The sequence below is a fragment of the Centropristis striata genome, chromosome 1 (genome assembly GCF_030273125.1).
Source record: "Centropristis striata isolate RG_2023a ecotype Rhode Island chromosome 1, C.striata_1.0, whole genome shotgun sequence".
NCBI classification, from domain to species: domain Eukaryota; kingdom Metazoa; phylum Chordata; class Actinopteri; order Perciformes; family Serranidae; genus Centropristis; species Centropristis striata.
In genome coordinates, this window is record NC_081517.1 from 32,840,431 (window position 1) to 32,865,214 (window position 24,784).

Here is a 24,784-nt window from a genome sequence, read left to right on the forward strand (position 1 = left end):
TTGAATAGCAGAAAAGCAGTCTAGGCAAAAAAAATAAAGTGTCTTGGGAAAATAATATATATGGGACAGTAACCAACAGTGTGTATCATGGTAGTGTTATTGGAGTCTTTGAGAAATCTTCTAATATAGTGTTCTCTATTGTATAATCTGTCACCTAGCTGTTGGCGTGTAGACAGGCCAGAATGGTAGAAAAAGAAATTACTAGTTTATTGAAGAGGTTCATGGTCGCTTCATTAAGTGCACTTTAGTCTGGTCAAGAATCCTCACTCTGCTAATTACACTTAATAACGTAAATAAAACAATAAAATAATAAAATAACATTATATGGTCTCTTCATCAGAAGCAAATAAACTGAAGGACATGCACACAAAACTGCGAGTGCACACACATACACATGGCCACACTTGTGCAACACATGCACACGCAAGTATACGCAGCTAAATATACACACTCAAGATGACACAGGGATGAAGAAAATGTAGTATTGAGGCAGAATCCATCCATCCATCAGGGTCTTCATTACCTCATTGAAGTCATTTATTCCACTGAGGTTATATATCCTGCTCTGGGCTTAATTTAGTGTGTCCTCTCTGCAGCGATTCAGGGGTCTTTGCAGCCTGGACCACCACTACATAGTGCATGTAGAACCATGTTTCACGAACAATATGTCACAAGAGTCCACACCATATACTACAGGTTTCCAGCCTGTTTTTTTCCTTTCTAAAGGGTATCATAACTCCCTCTGATGCAATATGTTATCCCCTTTTTATCTGAAGCAGCGCGGTCTATAAAGAGTCAGCCACACGCTCTCTTCAGCCTCAGTCAATAATGTATTTTCTCAGGTTTCTTTCACTGGCCTTTCTGAAAGGCTGAAACATGATACTGGAGTTTTCTATCCTCACTCTAAGCCAATTTGGTATCTACTACGTTAGCGGTGGCAAAATATGAGCATTCAACTGCTACAGCTCTCTTGAGGTTTTGATAGCATGCCGGTGGCAGCAAGGACTCATGAGACTTCTTGTAATGAAAGACCGACTTATCCACTTTGTTCGGCCTAAGGTAATTAAGAGGAATTATAAAACTGACAAAGGCCCAAGACCTCTGCGTCCTTACACCTCTGCCAGCACCTGTAGCTGTACTGCCTGCAAGCAAGACCTCTGTGCCAGACTGTGTCGTTTTGTTTCATTCATTTTATTTATTGAAATGCTCAGTATGGTGTCATGAAGCAGCATGGGCTCATGGGACTCGTTGTATCATTGCTTAACTGCCGCTGCTGACGAAAATCTATGTGATGTGATTCAGAAAGAAATGTTGAAAGATAGATTCATGTATTGAGGTTTAAGTCACCGTATGTTTAGTCACGTTTATTTCCCTTTTGTCATTTCATTCAAATTAAAAATGTTAATTTTCTAACTTACCATTAGATAAGATGACTACCCATAGAGCTACAGTTGCGAACATTATGTGGAAAATGTAATCGTGCTGATAACTTTATGAGAGTGTTGAACGTTGTGATATTATAAATGATATAGTTTGGTGGCTAGCATGAGCCACTTGTCATAGTAGCACAATGTAGTAAGTGACAGATATTAAAATATTATATTAATAAATGAGATTGATACTGGATTACTGTGTTGCAAAATGGCAGCAATTATTAAATAAATTATGCTGTGTGGCAGAAAAAATGTTGTATTACTGTTACATTGTATGATTTACAATTACTCTAACAAATCATCTGGTGTTTCCCAGAAAGTTTGAGCAAACTCTAGGGCTTAAATGGTTGACGTCTAAAAGGGACCAAATGAAACGCCTCGTTACCTTGAAAATAATTAGCTTTCTCTGGGTTTGAACAATACAGAAAAACATTTAGGATACTGTAAGTACACAACTGAATAAAAAGTATAACAAAGGTCTAGTTGTTTTTAAGCTTTCTGCAGAAATTACACATATTATACCCATAACTGATCCTAAGACATGACAACTCTGTCTGTTCGTCACCAACCAAACAACATCTAGAAAACACCTGCTGATTTGGAGCCCAGTTTCATGTATAAACAAAGACAAATAACATGAAAGGCTACATCTTGCTTTTTTCCTGTTCTTGAATGTTTTGTTATGTTTGTGTTCTGCACAGTCTGCATTGCCAAAAATAAATCAAAGTAGGAATTTTGTTATTTTGGACCAGGGCATCACAAAAACAACAAAATGCACAAAAGACATGTGTGGCAATTACAGAATAACGCATAATAAACACTATCATATATCTTTCTATCAGTAGACATTTAATCTTACATCTTAAATGAAAAATGTTACTAGTAGAGATTCCTGTAAAGTCTTTCCTGTGCAAAGATTAATGATTTACAATGAATATTAATTAATATTTGTGCATCAATGTATTAGAACAAGCAAACTATGAACCATTATGAATAGAAAACATGGGGAGCCACATAACCTGCTTTTAGCAGCATATTGGTGACGCTGTATATTCACATCTGTTAAGTTTGAATCTTCCCGACAACTACATTATTTTCCTACCCAGAGAACCTAGTTTGAACTCCCGTCTCCGTTGGGCAAACCAAGCATACAAGGCACCATTATAATCTGCAGAGCTGTTTAAAAAGGTGTGACATGTAATGTGACTGGCTGAGCGTTAATTATTAATAATTACCACACCTTTCTATTTATATTCCACTTTACCAACCCATTGTGTGCACAGCTATTTCTTCTTTCTTAAACAGAAATAGCAAATGTGTTCAGTAATGCACTTATTGACCTTAAGCATGTGACTAGTGCTGATTTCTGTGATCACAAGAATAAAAAAAATTAAAAATTTGCAACAGTTTTTTGTCTATGAGGAAAACATATATATTTGTATGTAATAAAGCATGTGTCATTGCTCATTTAACATTCATGTCTATAAAAGTAACTCAATAAAGTACATTAATACATGAATTGAGCATGTAAAGAGTTGGTCATCTTCATCTGGACTGGACCAACGTCTCTACTCAGCAGCTTGTCCTGGTTCTCCACTCTTTATCAAGTCTCTCAGATTATTATCTGAACCTACTGAAAACCTCCATTATCATCACAACCTCACAAGATTATATAAACCATGATTCAGGCTGTGATTCATTTGAATCTAAGTGGACCTCCTGATACTCTATGAACTCCCTTATCTAAAGCAGCTTTAAAAGAAAAAAGCCTTAAGATTTGTCGCTGATAATCTGAGATGTACCACTGATTTCATCCTGGTCTCTCAATTTTTTTTAGCGGTGCTATGATGGCATTCTGTCATTTGAGTTTGCCATGATTATGCAACAAGAAGGAGCTCAAGTAATGTTAATGAGCTGCTAATGTGTGAAAATGGGGTGGGCAAAACATTTGAATAGTACAGAATGACAGTGTAACGACATTGTTAATCAATCTCTTTTAGTGGGTCGCTTCACATTTGTGTACATAATTAACTGGCCACCGTGTTTGTGTGTGTGTGTGTGTGTGTGTGTGTGTCTGTGTTTGAAGAATGGGTGTTTCAGCCTTGTATTTACTTGTATAATTGTAAATAAATCTTTTAAGCATTTGTATTTATTTATTTTAGAAATATGCAATACCACAAGTTGTTCTTTCTTGTTACCTAATGACTTTTGCCAGGGGGTGCAAAACTTTGTTACAGCTTAATATACCTACATTCTTAAAATAAATATGATTTTATGCGATTGGCAGAAAAATAATCACCTACTAGAGTCATTTTTTCAGACTAACAAATATGTAGATTCCCTGCTTTGTTCTATGTGACATGATATTGGACTGAATATCTGACAAAACAAGACATCACTTTGGGATGGACATTTTTTACTATTTTTTTTACATATAATAGACCAAACGATGATCAGCTAATAAAAATAATAGTTATTTGCCGTTCTAAAGTACTACACTGACATCTGAATTCAAATAAAACTCTGCAGCAAATACATAATAATAATAATACTTTTTTTTGTATTATTATTGATTGATCTGATGGTTGTATTCTTGATTTCAGACCTTAAAAAAGTCTAAAAGTCAGAAAAGAAATGTGTTAAAAGTGTTGCTTTTGTTGCTAACAGCCCAAAACCCAAATATACTATTTAGAAGTTAATCAAAACTCTGGATTTGGCAATAATGGGCATATTATTTACTCATTAAAAATAGTTAATTAATTTTCTGATCTTCTCAACTCTTCATCCAACCAAAACCGGGAACATTTATTTTAGGATCCAATTGCACCTACACAAATAAATGTCAGTAATATAAGCCCACACACTCCCTTCCACTTAGGCCTAAATGTGGCAGCAGAGCCTCAGATGCATCGTGACATGTCCTCTTTTTCTCTTTCCTCACCTTCCAATTTACCCCCCTGAGAGGTTCGCTCTACCTTTCAGCCTTGCCTCTGTCTCACTGATCACCTGTTCGTCTGCTTTGTTAGAAATAGAAGAAAAAAATCACTGACAACTGCAGCTCTTCCCCAGTGAGCTTGTGTTGTTCCTTCATGTTCAAGTCAGTATATGTGGAGGGGCACTTTCGTCCTCACCTCGGCAGATGTCTGCTCTCCAAACCCACTCCTAAGTCTCAAGTCACGGCTAATTAATTGACAAGTTGCCCCCACTGAGGGTCGAATGGAGAAAGATTCATTGACACTTGGAACGGTTTAGGAAACACAGCCACTGGGGATGTCAAATAGCTGCCACCTGCTAATAGCACTGCAAAACGGCTGTGAAATATCAACAAGTCGAAATCTGATTTCAAAGGGGGCATAATATGCTCATTTTCAGGGTCATACTTGTAATTGGATTTTCTACAAGAACATGTTGACATGAGATAATGTTGAAAAAACACATTATTTTTCTCATACAGTCTGTCTCTATATACCTGTATTCACTCCCTTTAAGCCCCTCTGCTCTGTTAACCCATTTAAGCCAGGAAAGCATTACCGCATTTCTACCATTAGAACCTGGGGCACTGTTGCATTATACGGATACGTCGTTTTGTAGTATTTGTAGTTTTTTCCACCTATTTTCGGCCACTTGGCCAATGAAATGCATCAGAATACATGTGGGAGTGTCGCAATGCAACATGGGACTTTTCCAGAACTTTGAAATCATCGCGGGAGACGACTATAGCGGAGGGAGCTCAAATATAACAGGTATAAGCTCTCAAATACTTTTTGAATTTCATTTCTGTCTGCTACAGAGGCGGAAAAATCTATTATTTAGAAGGCGTTGACACACTCGCCCATAGGTTTTACAGGCATTTTTTCCAGGCGTTTCAGGCCTAAATGGGTTAAGGCCAGTCTGCTCTGATTGGTCTTCGGCATCTGCACTCTTGGCGTTTATGCACCATCACTGCAGCGGGGGAATGACTGTAACAGCAGTGTAGAGCCACTTTCTACCTATATAAATCATAGTTGTGACATCACGTCGTTAAAAGACGCAGTTCCTGAATACAGGCTTTGCAAAATGCGCGTTTTGATATTTTCACAGTTTTAATATAGCACCTAGCCCTGTTTTATAATTATAAACAACAGGGAAATATCACTTTTAAGTTCTTTTTCCTGATATTATATGTATTTATATTTTTTTATATATTTTTTTTTTCATTACAAAAGATGGGAATACAACAATAACTTCACCCTTACCACAAAAGGGTATTATTATTTTTAATGGCATATGGCTGTTTACAAAAATGAATTACTCGCCAAAAGACCTCAACCCGTCAAGATTTCCTCCTCATTAAAGAAAACTAACTCTGTTGATGAGTAGCATCACACAGACCTATTTCTCCGTCTGATTCAATTAAATTATTTTTTGTTGTTCTCCTTCCTTTCATCATGTCCCTCTCCCTCTTTGAAAACATAATTATCATGTTATCATCCCCTCTAAGCAGAGCCATCTGCTTGACATGATTTCTTGTGAGTCCTGATGTCTGTTTCTTGTGCGCCTTTTGAGGACAGTATCATCAAATATTACTCAGTCTCGTTCAGCTATCAAACCCTTCATCAGTTCCTCTCATCTCCACACCTCGACCCTCTTCTCAGCCAGCAGATCTTGTCTTTTGTTCTATCGGTCTCTTCCACGGGTCTGAGACATTACATGAAAAAAAATCTATGACTCTTCTTTCCTGTCTCTCAGTGGAAGAGCTTCAAAAGCCCTCCCTTTGGCGTGACATGAAAAAGTGACAGTTTGTGATGAAATTTCTGCATGTGCGAGCCCAGACATTCTGATCATGTTGTTAGTGAACACTGTATACAGGGTGAAAGACAGATCTGTGGCTCCAATTCTGCATCAATGAAAAATAAAAATGACAAATGGCAGTAGCTACAGTTTGTGTTGCATTTCGGTAGAGCCTGCACAAACAGATATCAACAAAAACTGGTTGAATGCCTGCTGACTTCAGTAACAGAACGGCACACGAGAAGCTGAGCAACGTGGGTAGAGGCGGCATCACAGCATTGGGCCCCCTTCTCTCTATTCTTAGCTCTTCCTCCTTCTCTCACAGTCACACATGACTAGGTATAAAGAGGAGAGGTAGAAGAGGCATCTTGAGTTTTCTGTGTCTTACAAAAACGGGAAGCCATTTACACTCAAGTTTCCAGTTTATTACACGTCTCTGTCTGGCCTGTCTTTTTTTTCCTACCATTTAAACCGTTAGGGAAAATTCACATTACATCTGTAACCATCTGTTCAAATTCAAAATTCACAATGTATAGTATGAATGCACTGTCCATCTGAACCACTGTGTGTCCTGCTGCCAAGGGCTGCTCGATTATGGCAAAAATCATAATCATGACCGTAGATTTTCTTAAACATTGCATTGAATTCAACTGAAAAACATTAATAAAAAAAACAAACAAGATAAATAAATACAGAAATTATAACAAAATGAATAAGATGTTGTAACATTAGTAGTACACTAAAAACAGGTGACAAGGGATCGCTGACTTTTTAAAAAAAGACTAAATGAATCATTGTGAAACAGATTGCACCACTGATTTTTATCGCGATTGTCTTGTTTTCATAATTGTTGAAAATGGAGCCAAATCATAATTCAAAATTTAATTAATCAGCCCTACTATTGACCACAACTGCTTGGCTATTGTTGCACACATCTACATGTCAAACAAACTGATTGGTTGGTCAAACTCCTGTCGAGAGGCAGGTTTGAAACGGAGAAATAAAAAAAACAGACAATACACTAATTGTACATATAAGAATAAAAGAAAGGGCCACATTAACGTCCCATGTTCCATTCGCCTACATGCAGTCCAGAGAAACATGTTTCAGCCTTCAGATTAGATTCATTTTAACTACAAAACTGGCACCTGAGATAATATTAAATTCTTATTATTTCTAGATGTTGTTCCATGCACTCGAAGAAAATCTAAAAATGCATGGATGATAGTGGCTTTTCTGAGGCATTGTGTAACTACTTCGCACTTCTCTCCCTCCCTTCCTCTCCCTCACTGGCTCTGAGTAAACAATAAACACCAGGCTGTTCAGCACCTGTAATCCTTCAACGACTCAATCAACATTTGTAAAGCTGGTCACATGAGGCTTGCATCCAAAACTGAGTCAGACAGCTGTGTGTGAGTCTCAGCATCAACACCTCGACGCCCATATATTCATGGCGCTTCACTGCCGCCACTCTGTTCACGGTCCACTGATCAAAACGGGGGGACCGTGCTGCCCGCATGACAAGAGAGCCACTAACGCTGGGATTCAGTAATCCCCTCTACCCAACCCACTCTCTCACTCAAAAACATGCAGCATCACGACGCTGCAACAACACGCCCCTCCTAGGCCTTGTTGCTTACACACTCAGAGCTACATCTGTCTACAAAGCTGTCTCCTTCATCCACTGTCAGTGAAGCTCCCTCTGGATTTACCGCCTGTGCCTGGATCTTTTCCTGTCTGTCTCCTTTTCTGTCTGCCACGCCTTAACCCCTTGCGCACTCTCTGCCATGTTCTCTCCCCTCGTTTTTTTTTTAGATGGAAAATCTGCCCTAGAAACACAGTTCACATGCAGCCATTTCAAGCCTGCAGTGTCAGCCAATACCCAACTGTCGAGACAGAGGGTGAAGTTTAGATTGAAATGTTGCAGCGAGGAATTCGAGAGCTGTAGAATGCAGTGTCTGCGCAGCATATGTGAATAAGGAGTAGAATACAGTTGGTCTGCTCAGTGTTGAAGCTGTTGTGTTGTGAAGGAGGCACATAACCAGCTGTCACACACCTCCTCTAAGTCACGCTTCAACAGAGAGGCGCATCATAATTAGATAGTTACATCAGATCCTATGAGTCGGTGAATGCAAATGTGGGAAAAAAAAGCTGAGTTTAGATTTGTGAGCTTTAACTAGTCTCACCCAAAGCTAAAACAATCCTGCCAAGAATCTAATCCACGATGCCACCAAGAGACAAATCCTGGACTGGTTCCATTGGCAGCAGCCGGACACTGTGGCAGAACGTGGGATTTTGAGCATTTTCTGTATCAAAAACATTCACACACACACACAAAATGAAAATGGCTGTTAACTAGTCTAAAAGTTAATTCCGTGCACATGAATGTCATGTGCCTTTTTAGCTGTTTTTACCTTATCTCTTTTCTTTTACTCTCTCACACAGCCTCTTTTCATTATCTTTACACGACCCTCCATCTTTTAAACGCGCCTTTTATCAAACTCTTGAGCGGCTGCTGAAAGGAGCACAAGCTCAGCAATAAAATGGGTTTCAGCTTCCCCATTCTCCTGCTTTACACAGTTACAATTGTCGAGACCTGTTTTCCCTTGTGAAGCAGCACTGCGCGTCGTTTTGATGGGCTTATTGAAGTTGGTGCCTCGTTATCCGTTATCTCAGCACTGGGCTCCCTCACAAGGCACCGCGAGAAAGAATGTGTGACTAAAAACAAGACAATCTGTCCTTTCTTCTTTTGCACTGTGAATGTTCTTCATCGTTCTCTTTCCTGTCCTCTGTTTGTCTGCCTTAAAATCAATAACTGTCATAAGTTTAAGGAAAACATACCTGACTGGGATTTATTCTTCAAAAACAAACTCATTACACACATGCACACACACACACACACATATGTATATATATATATATATATATATATATACATACATACATGGTCATTTTAGATTTTTCAACGTCAATGAGAATACTGGTGCATAGATCATTACCTCCAATATCATGAATCATATCCTAATTGCAATTTCAGTCAAAATATATGCATGACTTTTTTCCAAGTAGTTCAGCCATAGTTTCAATCAATTATTTCCACCTCCTCTAATGTTTTACATAACCTGTGATTTAAATGATTGAGGACAATTTTTTGCCCCAAAATTAGGGTTGAATTAACGATCACGCTACGCAGGAAACAAAACTTGGATAAAGTTAGGACTTGAGCTAAAAGGATAAGGTAATAAATCGATTAATCACCATTAACCGCCAATTGTCCGAAAAATATGGTCAATTTTGATAAATGATTCACCAAATAGCAATCTATTTTTTAATGTCTTATAAAATATTTTGCTTTTCCGACACCATTTTATTGGGGTGCCACCCGGCCCACGTGCATGATGAGGAAGTCTTGGTTTTAATCATTTGTTTTTTTTTCAAAGAAATAAGTATATCGTTATTAAAAAATACAACTGACATTTAATGTTGAAATATTGTCTCTTGTTTATGCGTGGTTCAAGTATTGCATTTCAGAATATTGTGGTGTTTTTATGTTATTATGTTGTTTATCTTTTCATGTTTGTTATTCTTTTAGAGAAATTAATCGCCTCAGCTGTAGAGATGCACATCCAAGAACAGAAAACTGTCTGACAAAAACCCAAAGCAGTGAAAAATATTCAAGTTCTTTAAAAGAGACCAACAACATGAAACAGGCAGCCTAGGTGATGCAAACATGGCCTATAAACCAATCAAGAAGTACAGGAACTGAAAAAAGTCTATGGTCAAGCCAACCTCATTGTTGAAGTGTTCCCGTATTATTTACTATTTATTATGCTTTTTTTATGAGTCCAGTACCTGAGTGCATTGAATTTCGTTGTATTTCTGTGCAATGACAAATAAAAATCTAATCTAATCTAATCTAATTCCGACCTTTATGTTAAAAACATTGAAACAGCCCAGGAAACACACACTGACTACATTCCCACACATCAAAATACATCATATGGGAATTAGATTAATTGGATTATATTCACAGGACATGTAAAACATGTTACCTGTGTCCCTGATATATTAGGGACTCCCACTAAACTGCAAGAATTTGGGTTTGCGTTGCAGAAAAATAAAAATCCTGACAATGTCAGATAAATTTAAACATTGAAATAGCTACATTTCAAATGTCCTCAACCCTCCTGCAGGACTGCAGGACTGAAAACCCTGTAAATTCTTTAAGCAAAAGAAAAGTAAAAAAAAAACAATCCAAATTTGAAATAATAGTTCGGACCATTTTTAACTTAAAAAGTTTGAGGCCTAAATTAATCTTAAATTCACCTCATCAAAAAACCAGCGAGTGGATTTTGGGTGGAAAACTTTCGAAAAATGCTCACAGATACACGAATGTAATCAAATTATTGGAATCAAAACGCCTACCTTGAACATTGCCAGCCCGGATCTCCTCTCTACTCTTCAGAACTGGCATGATGGAGTGATCTGAGATTCGACTCCTCCTCTCATAGCCTCGGATGAAGGGATGGTAGTCAGATGAAGTCACGCACAGAAGACTGAGGTGGGGTCTTTGCAGGACGTAGGGGGTCAGCGTTCTTGGGTTGAGTGAGAGTGGAGGTGGGTGCTGCTGGGGCGTTAGTAGAGTGGGAGAGTGGCAGGGGTGAAGTTTCTAAATTGTGATAATATTAACTGCTTAGAAACAATGGGAGAGGATCTAACCTGGCTGAAATATGCTTCTGACTCAGATCGTAAGACTTTAAAAGTTGACCATCAATTCAAAATGTCAGCGTGTGTGTGAACCCAATAAACTGAACTCAAAAATGATAAACGGTGAGTGATGATGGGACGCTCTTTCATTCGTCTCTTTCCATCCGACTCTCTTTCCCCTTCCTCCAACGCTCTTGATGCAGCTCGCTAAGGTCTCCTCCCAGAAGTCTGCGAGCGTGTGAACACAGTTGCCGTGGAGATGAGCAGCAGTGGGTGTGTACGTACTCCTCTTCTTCTTGTTCTTCTTCTTCCCTCCCTGATTTCTCTTCTTTGGCTTTCTTGCCTTCGCCTTGCTCTAGCCAGTCATGGTGATCAGCGTTGCGGCCGGCTCTGCACTCTCCTCTTCCTCAGTCTGAAGGGAAGAAGAAGAGAAGGACAGAGTCAGATGGCAGAGGATGGATGTGTTGTTGGTGAAGGCTGAATGCCACTGTGTACACAAGTCAATTGCCTCTGAGGTCAAGGCTTAACTCAGTCAAGCCGCTGTGTCTACATGCCCCCTTTCACTGCAATCTCAATGTGCTGAACGGTGTTGCCTAGTAATATTTCTCTGCTGTTTTCTTCATAGGAGATGCTTGCAGCACTTTTGTTTTATCCTTTCGCTGTAATCCAGTGTTTCTTAAACTCAGTTCCTGACTCAAACTCAGATTTTTGCCATACTGTTCATATCAAATTCCTCCTAAATGTCTATGGTTAATTATATTGGGTCACTTGTTGCAATTTGAAGAAAAGAACTGCGTTATGGTCAATTATTATTGACCAAAAATTATTTTATTTATCCCTTATCCTTGCCTTTTAAAGGCTTTTGATGGCTGCATCAGTGTGATTAAGTACCTTGATTTGTGACATAGTTCATTTTCTGGATTTACCTAAAATTGACAGACTTTTTCTGGGTATTTTATCATTAATCAACTGTTTCTCAATTTAACTTTCCAGACAGTTCACCTTTTTCACAAAATATAAATTTCACTGTCACAATAAATAATCCCATACACAGTGAAATGGATGGGAGAAAAAAACGATACAGCATCGTATCACAATATTTTGATTGGCAATGATGTTTCCATACCCAGACGCCAAGTATCACATTTTATTAAATAAATTGATAATGTTGAAAATCCAAATTAAACAAAAAAAAAAAACAACTAAATTAAACTAAAGTTTTATAGTTTTTGTGATTTGGACTATGTAGACTGTAATACAAACAGCTCAGTTTGGCAGGTGCATGCAAAATGGTCACAGATTTTCCAGACAGTGTTGGTCAGTCTGTCTGATTGATAATCCCAGTTTTGCTGCAGCAAAAATTAGATAAATAGAGTGAAAACTTTATCCAATTAGATAAAACAGATGTTGAAAGTTTTCATTTTGGGGACACAATATGCATTTAAAAAAGGTAATAAATTGTAATGTATCGCTATAATATTAAATCGTGACTTAAGTATAATGAAAAATATTGCATCGTGGTGCCTTTGGTGATTCCCACCCCTTAATATACTGTGACAAATTGTATCTACTGCCTTCGCCTAATGTTTATCTGTAATTTAAAAAAAACAACTTTATTTACTTACTTTCACAGATTCCTTGCACATGAATGTGTTTATATTATGCATTACTGCAAAAAGTGTTTCCCTGCTTTTTTCTCTTTTGTCATCTCACAAAGTTTGACATGCAAGATGATTAAACATGTATATTTTAATCAATGCTTGTGCTTTTATTGATAGTAGGCTAATAATAAAGTTCTTTGTTTAAGAAAGTAGCCTTCTGCATACCTTTGCAAAGAGTGCAAAGCCAGTGCACAACCAACATAGAAATGGTCTTCAATTATTATTATTATTATTATTATTATTATTATTATTATTATTATTATTATTATTATTATTATTATTATTTATTTATTTATTTATTTACTTACTATATCGGCTGCATATAGGTTTTCCCTTTAAATCTAACAGAGCTAAAACGATGAGACAATTAATTGATTACTTAATCTGTAGAAAATTAATCAGCAACTATTTTGATAATTTTTCCATATATTTCTGGTTCCATTTTCTCAAAGGTGAGTATTTGCTGGTGTCTTCTACAATAGTCTGTTTAGTTTTCAGGTTCTGGACAGTTGGTAGGACAAAAGAAGGCATTTTAAGACATCACCTTAGACTTTTTTATATTTTATAGACCAAACGATTACTTACTGAGAAAGCAATCATCAGATTAACAATAATGGAAATGATGAGCTGCAGCCACAGTAATGTTATTTTTTTTAGTCTAATGTTCATCCTTTAAGTCTTCACCGGATGAAGCGAGTTTTTCTTTTACCATGTATATGCTCACAGGGATATGTTTGTATCTGAAAACGTGTGTGTGAGTGTTTATCTGTGTGTTTTGAGGAAGTCGGATATGTAGGTATACACAATTTAGCCTTAGGAAAATTGTCAGAGGATATCTGCATGTGTAGAATTTTAATCCTCTCTGGCAGTGTAATGAATTATTCATTCAACAAATTTTATTTACAAAAATCCATCTTTCTGTCTGACTCCTTCAAAGTCTAATTATCTCTGACTCGCACAGTAGTATTAAAATGACAGCGATAGCTTGACTCATAATACTGTATTTCCTTAAATAAACCTGAGCAGAAAACAACTGAATAAGTCTTGTTTGTTTGTTTAGTTCCCTCGCTAGGTTATGAATCAACAGCTTTTCAAAATTTTTAATAATGTTATTTGATACCTATTGCAGAGAGACATTTTCACTGAAGCAAATGTTTTAATGTGTGCATCTGTGTTTCTTCCCTCCCTTATCAAGATGCCAAAATAAGTGTCAAAATACATTTTTCATCCAACTAAAACAAATAAACCCCTTAATTTTTCTGGTCAGTACAACTTTTCATTTGCTTTACAAACACCACTGTTTTAATGTGAAGTCAGCTAACATGTGCTTAGTATCTAAAGATCTCCACAATCTTAGCACAGTCTTAATGCCTCTTCTTTTGAACATAAATCCTTCATTAGCCTGAAACCCAAGAGGTGAGCACGCCCTTCTAAGCCTTTATATTTTAAACTACTGTGTGCTCACAGCGAAGCAACATCAAAACACTCTTTTAAAAGATGTCCTAAATCATTTAGTCTGTTTGGGTTTAAGGACGATGCGTTAAAATCAACTTGAAACTTTTAGGGCAGAGGCCTTCTCTTACACTTTGTTAATGGAGGATATTTAAGAGGAAGCCACCAGAAGACCCTTGTTGTGTTTTAAGATTGCAAATCTCTAAATACGAAGTGACTGTAAAATATCTCATGACACTTAAGTATTTTGTGTTGTTAAAGTCCTCCTGCAGACATGTTTTAAAGTATGTATAAAGACTGCTATAATAAATATAGTAAATATTAAGTTTAACATGTTTTTTTCCATGTAAAAAGATTTATTTTTTCTTTGAACAGCAGGCAGCTAAAAGTTACTGGGGTGGATCTATGAACTTCAGTTCAACAATCACCGATATGTAGCTACACCTGGCTTCTCCTCTGATACCTCTCATTTCGCCATAGCTCAATGCTATACAGTAGCTCAATGTTTTAGAGACTGTCATTGGTGCAATGTAGTTACAAGGCAGGAAAAACTCAGCCATGTTGTTGGTGGTTATTTAGCTCATGATATGTCTTTTAGAATATAAAAAAACAAGCATATGGATCTGTAAACAAAGTTAAAAACTTTAAGTCTTTAAGGTCAGTTCCTGACTGAAGGGAATCCCTTTATTAACAAAGATTTTAGTGCAGGCAAAACATACTGACTGAATTCATCATCAGTTTAGAAAATGATTTGCTTTTTATGTATGAATAGCTAAGAGGGTTTTTTTCTTATTATGTGTGCTCATCTTTGGAATAATTATGCCATTGTTAATTTCCTATTTAGCGCATGAGCTAGTTAATTAACATAATAACGTAATAATAATAATTAAGACATGTGGTTGTAAAAAAGCTAACACAGCATTGGATCGGTTATCTAACAGATGATGCACTCTGAGACATAAAGCCTCGTATGTCATCTATAGTGTACAGTGTGCTCATTAAGGTCATGCTGAAGAGTCTGATACTGTAAAAACTGGTGTATGAGTCACATTAGATCTTTGATTCATCTCCAGAGATCTAGTCATTTTTAGAGATCTGTAGCAGATCCATCGAGCAGGAAACAAGAAGAAATGTAATGGAGGAGGAGGAGGAGTAGGAGGAGGAAGAGGAGGAGGGCATCAACAAAGCATTGCTTAACAAACCTCAACCAACTCAAAAGCACAATAAGGAGAGGAAGAGGGGCTCGAATGAAGGCATGTGAAAGCATGCACCTGCACATTGCACTGGACTAATTGAGTGAGTCAACTGATGTAAGCTGATGAAGAGAGATTTAAGCAAATTAACAAAGTATTTCGAGCTGGTTTCTGCCATGAATTACAAATGCCACTGAGTGAGACGTCTCTGTTGTTCCAAATCACTACTGAGAGAAGTGATAATGCGTGAAATTCTTAGAGATATAACAGTACATGTATAGAAAATGGATAAAGATCAAAGGCATGGTCTGATAAACAACCAATTAGTCACAGCGGGCTGAAGAAAGGTTTAGCAGCACAAGCAAATGTGGTGGAAAATATAGAAATACCCGTCACACAGTACCTGGTGATTAAAGTTCATGCAGAATACATTTCCATCAGTATCATGCAGACATTCACAAGCTATACTCTCTCTCTCACACACACACACACACACACACACACACACATTCAGTGCACACACCTGCTGTTCATGCATGTGCATACACTCAGTTGCGAAGAAAAGTGGGTGCTATATTAATTCACTACTCACCTAATTAACTCTTTTCTGTAACACATAATTTATAGACTGTAGTGGAGATGTTTTACAGAGGAGCAGAGTTGAGACACAAAAGCAAAGACAGAGCAAAACAAGTGGTCCTTCATATTCCTTCATGACGACATCCCACTCTCAGAACAATCAAGAAAGACGGATTTATTAAGCCCCTTTATCAGTCCACAAGAAAAAGGGGGGAAAAGGAGACTAAAGTGGCTTGGGCCTACCCTACTAATTTTTTCACCTTAAGGTTGAGAGCAGGTAGATGTCCAATCGAAATATAGGCTAAAAACTTACAGTCTAGCAGTGGTAATGCTTTAAAACAGTGCTCCCAAAAAGGTGTGGCAGTGACAAGAAGAAACGAAGCATCAAACACAAAAGTAAAGAAAGAAGGGCAATGTGACAGAGGGGAAGAGAAAGGTAGTGATGAGATGGGATATTAAGTTCTATATCTATTTGGATCTGTCTATCAGTCTGTCTCTATCTTACAACCTGCACACCGTCTTTTTTTTACACCTCAAATCCACCGCAAGGCATTACCCACTTAATCCACTGTTCAACATCCAACTAATGCCAACCGGTCTCTCTTGCCTGACAGAGGATGAGAATGAAGACAAGTGAAGGGGGGGAAGCTTCAGGAATGAAAAATGGCCAGTTCTGGATGAAAACCAATCGAAGCGAGGGAAGGTGGAAATTGAAAACATGCAGAGGCACGAGAATTAAATTCTGAAAGATATTTGGATGCTAAAAAAGGAGCATAATTAAGGTTTTATGACTGTGTTTGTTTGTGTGTGTGGGGAGGGTTGTATGAGGACTAATGGCTGCTGATGGACTGGCAGAATGAAAATAAGCACAAATCAAAGAATGAAATGGGATACACTCTCAATGACCTGAAATGGCCATTAGCTCCGGACTTTGAATGCAGCTCAATGAATGAGTATCGTTTCATTTAGACTGAACATTCCAACTTTGCCAGATTAATAATCAAACATAAAAGGATGCCAGAGTGCCAATAAATGAATCTCATTCTCCCACAGGACTGAACTCAATTTTGATTCCCTTGTTAATTCACAACAGGTTGCAAAACAAATTGGTATCTTTATTAAATGGAAAAGGGGAAGTGACATGTGAACATATAAAAAAAGGTTTCTCAAAGACAATAATTAGATGAGAACAGATGAGGAGGAGGGTGTGAAAACGGTGCGAGACCAGACCGATATCGACTCACTGAACACTGTTGTTTTAGGCATAGTTTAGTGTGCGAGTGCATGTGTGTGTTAATGTGTGTTTTATGTATACGTAAAGCACACACAAATACACACAGACAGACAGATGGACAGACACTAAACGATAGTTAACCTACCTAGAGTAACATTTAAGAATCCCGCAAGAGTGTGATGCAAAGAAAATGGGTGTGGAGGGACCAAAAGAGAAGGAAAAGGGAAAAAAAGAGTCATTCATGAGGAGTTTTTTAGTTGTCTTTGAAGAAAATTCATCCAAGTTCATATAACATCAGAGTTTAGAGACAGAGAGAGGCGTAGGATGGGGGGTAATGAACTGGTGGCAGCAGCTAGAAATGAAATGGCAAGGAGGGACTGACAGGTATGATATGATTTGGTAAAAGGGAGGGAAGAGTGGAGAGGAGGAAAGAAAGGACAAAAATTAAAACAAAACTCCTCCCTCCTTCCTCTTTTCTCTCACTCATAAATAGAGGAAATTATACACCAGGTAGATGGAGAAATAGATGAGGAGGCAAATGACAGAGAGAGAGACTATATGAAAAGATGAAGCACCTCCCAGCACCGCGATGAGGAATAAGAAAAATATAAAACGAAAGAAAAAATTGAATACTCCAAAGCCTTCCGTTTTTGCTCTGTTTAGTGAGGCGAGGGGGGGATTCTCAGTTATATCCCCCCTCTCTCTCTCTCTCTCTCTGCAACTGGTCAGTCTTCTTTTATCTTCTGTCCTCCTCAAAGCAAGGTGCTACCTTCTCCTTCAGATGAGCTGTAACCCTTTGCCAACACAGCTGTTAGACATGGCACTCAGGCTGGCTGCACAGTGGGGCGCTGCTACCCAGAGATACAGAGAGTGGAGCCGAAACACACCTCTGGCTGGCAGAGAGCGCAGAGCACAACTCAAACTGCACTCACTCGCTCTCCTCACTCTCCTCCCCCTCAGAGAGAGAGAGACGGAGGGAGAGAGAGAGAGAGAGGGAGAGAGAGAGATGTGGAGGTGGGTCCCTCTATAGGATTTTGAATCAGAGAGATGCTACAGTAAAGAAGGACTGCTGCAACAATTGTCAAGAAAACTGTTTTTACAAAGAAAGCAATGGCTCCCTCTGTTGTTACACTATGCTCAGAAATAAAATGCTCAACTGTGAGTATTAATTTGAGATTATCCATTTACATAAACATTTTTAAAGGTGATTTTAAAAGTAATGACGTTATTATGTCACTGTAATGCCTCCTGCTTTGTTGTGTACTACTATTACCTTAAGTTCTGTATTTCAAAGCAATTACATTTCCGTATTTCTCATTAAATATACCCTGCTTTATGTCTTATTGCCAAGGTAACAGACATTGATATTTCTTGGACCTTTTGTTGAAATACTGTAAAAAGAAATCTCTGGTTACTCTTTTAACCTTCAAGATATTTTTTAAACACAATAATAATCTGGATCATGGGGCTATATATATAGGCCAACTAATTTAATTAAACTATTCTATATGCAACGTTTTTTTCATGAACATTATCTACTTAAGAAAAAAGTTTTTTTTTTTTTTAAATATGGGTTTTTTCCCCCATGAAATCTCGACTGAATACATTTAAATTAACGTATGTATAGCATATTTACTGTTGTTTCTTATGCACAATTTTTTTATATTTAGATTAAAAATACCTCAGTACAGTTTTGGGCCACTTGCAATTCCCTCAAGTTTTTATGTGACAGGTAATTCCATATACAAAACATATGAGTCTCTAAAATATTATTTCTTTTAATTAAACAACCCAACAGCGCATACAGTTGTTATTGTTGTTTTTTACTACACCTTGAGAAGCAATAACAATGAAATACTGCTTTATGTTCAAGTCGACTCATTTATTGTAATTGTGCAAAAACGTTATATGTAATAGGTGATATTAAAATAACGTAAAGCTTTCGTAGTGGCAATTTAACATTAACCTATAGTTGAAATTCCGAAATGGCCCATTCCTTAATTAAATAAAATGTTCTATGAGGTCACGGAGTTTGGCAAATTTGTTCAAAAGAAATTAGTTTGTACACCACAGTCAACGTTAGCTGTTTCCGTTACTAGCTCACTTAGCTAACATTAACTATTTACGTTAGTAATTAGCTTAGTTAGCTAACACTACTAACTTCCCACAAATGTCCGCAGAATAGACTTACTGTGTTGTTCATGGTGTTGAATGAGGGCTGCAGGTCTGTGGGACAGTCAGTATGGTCCAAATTTTAACAAAACACATGACAAAATGATGGAAATATTCTATGTAGTCCCGCGAACATATTGACAGTCGACGCACCTGCTGCCGCCGAAACGTCATTCGCTTCTCCGTAGTAAAGCCAGGCGTCCCTATCATAGACTGTATGGTCCCTGTATAATGTACTACTGTGATTTTTAACTTAACTTTAACTTAACTTTAACTTTTAACTTTTTAACTTTTTAACTGTGTATTGTGATATTTGAGGTAAATTTATTGAAACTGTTCCAAGCGAGCTGGCATGAAGGATAAACACTTTCACACTTTTCATTCTTTCTCACTTTTTTCAGTATAAAACTCTTACCCACTGTTGAAATTCATAATAAAATGTACTTGAATATTTACTGTACAGTAAAATATTCAAGTGCATTTTATTATGAATTACCACTGTGGGAAAGAGTTGAATATTTTACTGTACAGTAAATATTCAAGGCCCTGTAAATTTGTGAGAATGTACCTGCAGTGGAAACTGTGACTGGAAACAGACAGTTTAATTTTAATTAATTTTATTATAATGTAATATTTTACTGTACAGTCTATATCTAAAGGCGTTTTATTAAAAAAATCCACAGTGGACAGTTCTGTGTATATCATGCAATTAATCTTATTTCCATATTTAAATGATTTTTGGGCCTGGTTGTGTAACACACACTGTACGACGGAATTTGATTATTTCACGTGGTGTGTTGATGTAAAGTTAATAGCCTACTTCACCTCCTCTCTGCGGGTAAGAGTTTTATACTGAAAAAAAAGTAAAGTGTTTATCTTTCATGTCAGCTCGCTTGGAGCAGTTTCAATGAATTTACCGTAAATATCACAATACGGGCGCACTACATTATATCGGGACGGCTGGTTTGACTACGGAGAGGCGAATAACGGCTCACTTGACCGCAGTGAATATTTCCGTCTAGTCCCGCGAACATGTTGACGAGAGGAAAGTGACAGTGAACGCACCTGCTGCCGCCGAAAACGTTACCTTCGCAACGTATGTTAGCTAGCTTACATTAATATGTTTCTGTGAGGCATGAAACCAGAATACATACAAGAATTCAGTTACAATCGATTAATACATTCATAAAATATTTTATAAATATTTTATTTAAATCAAAATGATAGAAAATGAAATAATAAAATAATTTAGAAATTGGGCTTCAAACGGTCAATAAGTTAAGTTAGATTGTCACATGAAATCTTAAAGGTTTCCCCGCTCGAGGAACATAGGAGTCTTTTTTTAGAAAAAAGATCTATTTGCCATGGAATTTGGCGGTAACGGTGGAAAAAGTATCACACCGGGGAACATAGGACCCTTTTTGGGAAAAGCGCGGAAAAAGGGTCCTATGTTCTTCAGTCTCATACAAAGAGGGGAACATAGGACCCGGGGAACATCTATACGCTCCCGTACAATTGCTATGAAAAGCAAAACCTTATTTCAAATAAATAAATAAAATAGAATTAATCATTACTTTTTACTTACTTAGGCCTTTGTGTTCCTTTCGGAACATAGGCTATTGATGAATTTCCAACCCCGTCTGTCTTGTGCCATCCTCTCCAGCTGTTTCCACGTCAGTCCCTTCTTTTTCACATCTAGCTCTGTGCTCCTTCTCCAGGTGTTTTTGGGCCTCCCTCTGCACCGTTTGCCTTGTGGGTTCCATGTTAGTGCCTGTTTGGTTATTGCCGTTTTGCTTTTTCTTAGTGTGTGTCCTATCCAGCTCCACTTTCTCCTTATCAGTTGTATCTCTACTGGCTCTTGATTGGTGCGTTCCCACAGGTTGGTGTTACTGATACGGTTTGGCCAGAAGATCCTGAGGATGCGTCTAAGGCAGTGGTTGATGAAAGTTTGCAATTTATTGGTGATGGTATTGGTGGTCCTCCAGGTTTCTGATCCATATAGCAGTACAGATTTGACGTTGGAGTTGAAGATTTTGAGCTTTGTATAGAGTGAGATGTTTTTAGTTTTCCAGATCTTATTTAGTATATTGAATGTTGTTCTTGCCTTCCCTATTCTTGACTTCACATCTTCCTCTGTCCCACCGTCCACAGCTATCACACTTCCCTCAAGGACCTCTACATGACCACCAAGAAACTGGCTGGAAAGTTTAAACAGACGAACACACAGATCTGTGATAAACAGGGACGACTCCTTACCACCAAGGAAGAACAACATCAAAGATGGACAGAGCATTTTAGGGAATTAATCATTAGAATCATAATTATTATTTTTATAATAATTATCATAATTAATTACATAATTTTATCTGCCTAATAATTACATTCTAGACCAATAACACTGGCAGGCCATTGCATTACCAATATCGCAGATATCAGTGACAGTGTAGGCTATGTGTGGTACACTGTGGTTTTGAGGCAATGCAGAAACAGCTAGTGTCATTGACTTTTCAACTGTAAAATGTCCTGCTTGGAAATGGTTACATTTCTTGAAGGGCACCCGGATAGCACAGACCTCCACCCAGGCCAAACGCCCTATCTTGCAATATCATGTATCTGCATTGTGATTCAGATCTGCTCCAAAATTTTGTGGGTTCTTCCTTGGCCCATGCTACATGGGTCTTATGAAAATTGGGGCAGTATTTTTAGTCATCCTGCTGACAAATAGACAAACAAATCAAACTGATAATTCATTGTCTTTGACAAGGTAACAACCTGAACGGAAAACATTACCTCCTTGGTACTAGAGGTGCTCAGTACATGTACTAAATCTGTGACTGCTGAGCTACTTCTGAACAGTTCTTGTATAAACTTAGATTTAAATACTCGAATGAAAGTCACTGCTTGAACCAGCAACACACTGAACTTACTGCCGGACTGAAGACCACATGACGTGAAGACATAAAAATGAAGCGACGTCGAGCCTTGCCATCAGCTTCCCTTTAAGTTCTGGCTTGAAACTCCACACCAGATTTTTTTTTGATGATATTCGGCCAAGTAAAACCGGAGATAATGTCAAATATATTTAGTATAAAAATATAGAACTAGATATTATCCTCATTTTACAGCTTATATATTTATATTTGCAACCTGTATTCATATTTGCAACATATACATTTCTGTGTGTGAAACATAATTTTCAAGATCAGATTTTGTTTTCCTTTGTTTCTTTTGGATTCAAAATTTAATCAAGTAAGTCAAAGTTAAAAATTAATTATCAGGACATATGGGTGAGGTTGCACTGAAAAAACTGATACCAACATGGCATGGTAAAAAAATTTTAACAGATTTTTTTAACGCACATAATAGCCCAAGATTTCAGAGGTTAACAGATTTATAAGCTGTTGTGCAAGTGTATGTTCCTAAGTACATATGAATGGTGGTGCAAATGCAGAGTTAATGAGAAAAACTGAATGAACCACAAAGTAGATGACTAATTTCTGATCTAAACTGAACAGAACATTTTGATTCATTGTAATTTCCACCTCTACTACATACTAATATACCCATTAACCCCCTATGGCTTTTTCTATTAGGAAGGTGCCAATCAAACAGTTCAGCATATAGTTGCTGAATTCATCTAATACTGACTCAAAACGTGGAGTTAATTAACTTAACCATTAAAAGTGACACTGTATTTTTTTTTTTAGGAAGAATAATCTTTACCCTCAGTTCCTCATTAGCAGTACATACAATTACATTTTAAACCCACCTAAGGGACACAGTCATAGACCACAGGGACAGAATGACTGGATGGACAAACTCCCATGACTCGCATCTTCCTGCAAGATTAAAGAGTAGGTCCACATTTCCATAAGCAGGGCAGAATCTGCATCGCTACTCTCAAATCTAAAGTTTGACAATAGAAGATGACAGAATAGATGGTGTGACCTTTAAGCTCGCTGGAAGAAAATCTTGTGGGTTTAGCAGTGTGATACCTCAATTATTGGAGCATGTTTTGGATAAAACCTGGTCTATACACCATTCATGAGTCGTCTGATGGTTTGTCAGAAGCAAAAGGAGCTTTTTCTTTCACAACCACAAAACCTGCTTTCTTCGTGTCTTCCTGCTTTTAGCTGAAGGAGTCTTCTGATCTAGTCAAGCCCAAAAAGTCTCTCTCTTTTACTGTTAGCATCCATCACTATTAGGTTTGGTGTTATTGCAGGGATTGACAACCTTCAGGCTCCTCACAGTCACCTGTGCAACAGAGTCTTTGCATAAGGTCCACTTGAAGTGGAGTTCAAAGACTTTTCAGCATAAACCTGAAGTCACACTCCATTAAGTCAGATTTGTGAACCATTCAATTTTCCAGTGGATCAGCAGGAATGACAACCTGATTACCAGCAGACATCATTAGTGAGCTCATGCCGTGTCATCGTCCAGGGCTTACATTGATGCAGCATTCCTGGATCCAGGTCTCTCTCCCAGTGATGGCAGAGCTTTACTGCAGGCCTTCAGTCATCCAGCTGGTCATACAGTCAACTAGATGTGGCCCAGACAGTCATCCAGGTGGTCTACCTCCCTTGCTTCCCAGTTTAATCTACTTTGCTGCAGACACATTGCTCTAATGTACTTCAACTTTTCAATAACTGAATTGTTCTGTTACCTACCAACTCAGATCCTCTGGTCTTTCAACCCCTCAGAACCTTAGTCTTGCTGTCAGTTAGATCCTGTAGCTCTTCCTGTACTATAATCAGTGTCTGGATTACTTTCTGTCAGAGCCTGCTTCAGTTTCTGTTGCTATAATCTTTAGTCTCACCACAGTCTGTCTCTCTCAGTTTTTTGTGGCAGCCTGATTTTCTTAGCTCTCTATGCAATTTCCCCTCTTCCCAACTTCCCCAAAGCCCAATCTTCCTCCAGTATTTCTTAACCAGATACTCTGGCATCCCGTTTCTGCCTTGTTTCTTTGGGGGCTGTGCAGTTAGCTTCATTTACCCCTCCATGGATAATCTTACCACCTGTTTCATAGACCTCTGGGCAATGTGTCTCCATATTCACATCCTGGGGCAGCTGTGGCTCAATTGGTACAGCGGTCACATACTGATCGGAAGGTTGGTGATTCGGTACCTGACCATGGCAGCCTACATGCTGAAGTATCCTTGAGCAAGATACTGAACCCCCAAATTGCTCCCAATGCTGCGTGTGTGAATGAATTCCCAATGGCGGCAGGTATGCCGTCATATTTGAGTCATCAAGTCGCGCGAGCAATAACACATCTGTGCGCATAAATTATTTTGTGTCACGTGCGCAGATTTCAACTGCCGCGCGCACTTGTTTGATCTTCTCGCACATATTCAGCAACAGCAGTGAAGCAGAGGCAGGCGCGCGCAAGTAAAACACAACAGCAACTTGCAGAACAACACTCTCTCTCTCTCCCCCATGCTCACTCGCGGTGGAGCTCTACTCGCATGAAACATGGACTTTTGACCCATTAGGGGACCAAGGCTGACCCCGGCCCCGGTGAATGAGCGTAGTGTAGGGTGACCAAGCGTCCTCTTTTGCCCGGACATGTCCACTTTTTACGTC

At 38.1% G+C, this 24,784-nt stretch overlaps 1 protein-coding gene across 6 annotated transcripts in view; it reads right to left on the bottom strand.

The window, feature by feature from the left end:
* The window catches only part of grin2bb (glutamate receptor, ionotropic, N-methyl D-aspartate 2B, genome duplicate b), a 114,162-nt gene extending 94,789 nt beyond the window's left edge, over positions 1–19,373 (bottom strand). For 2 of the 6 annotated variants that reach the window (XM_059338910.1, XM_059338868.1), the window contains exons 1-2: positions 15,809–17,084; positions 10,629–11,322 (exon numbers count right to left, since the gene is read on the bottom strand). In XM_059338910.1, coding sequence (XP_059194893.1) covers positions 10,629–10,637 — 9 coding nt within the window. In that variant the 5' untranslated portion in view covers positions 10,638–11,322; positions 15,809–17,084. Of the gene's footprint in view, positions 1–10,628; positions 11,323–15,808; positions 17,085–17,174; positions 17,934–19,220 lie in introns of those variants that run through there. The other 4 variants (XM_059338886.1, XM_059338894.1, XM_059338901.1 and 1 more) reach the window with 4 other exon arrangements.
* Between the last annotated feature and the right edge of the window lie 5,411 nt (positions 19,374–24,784).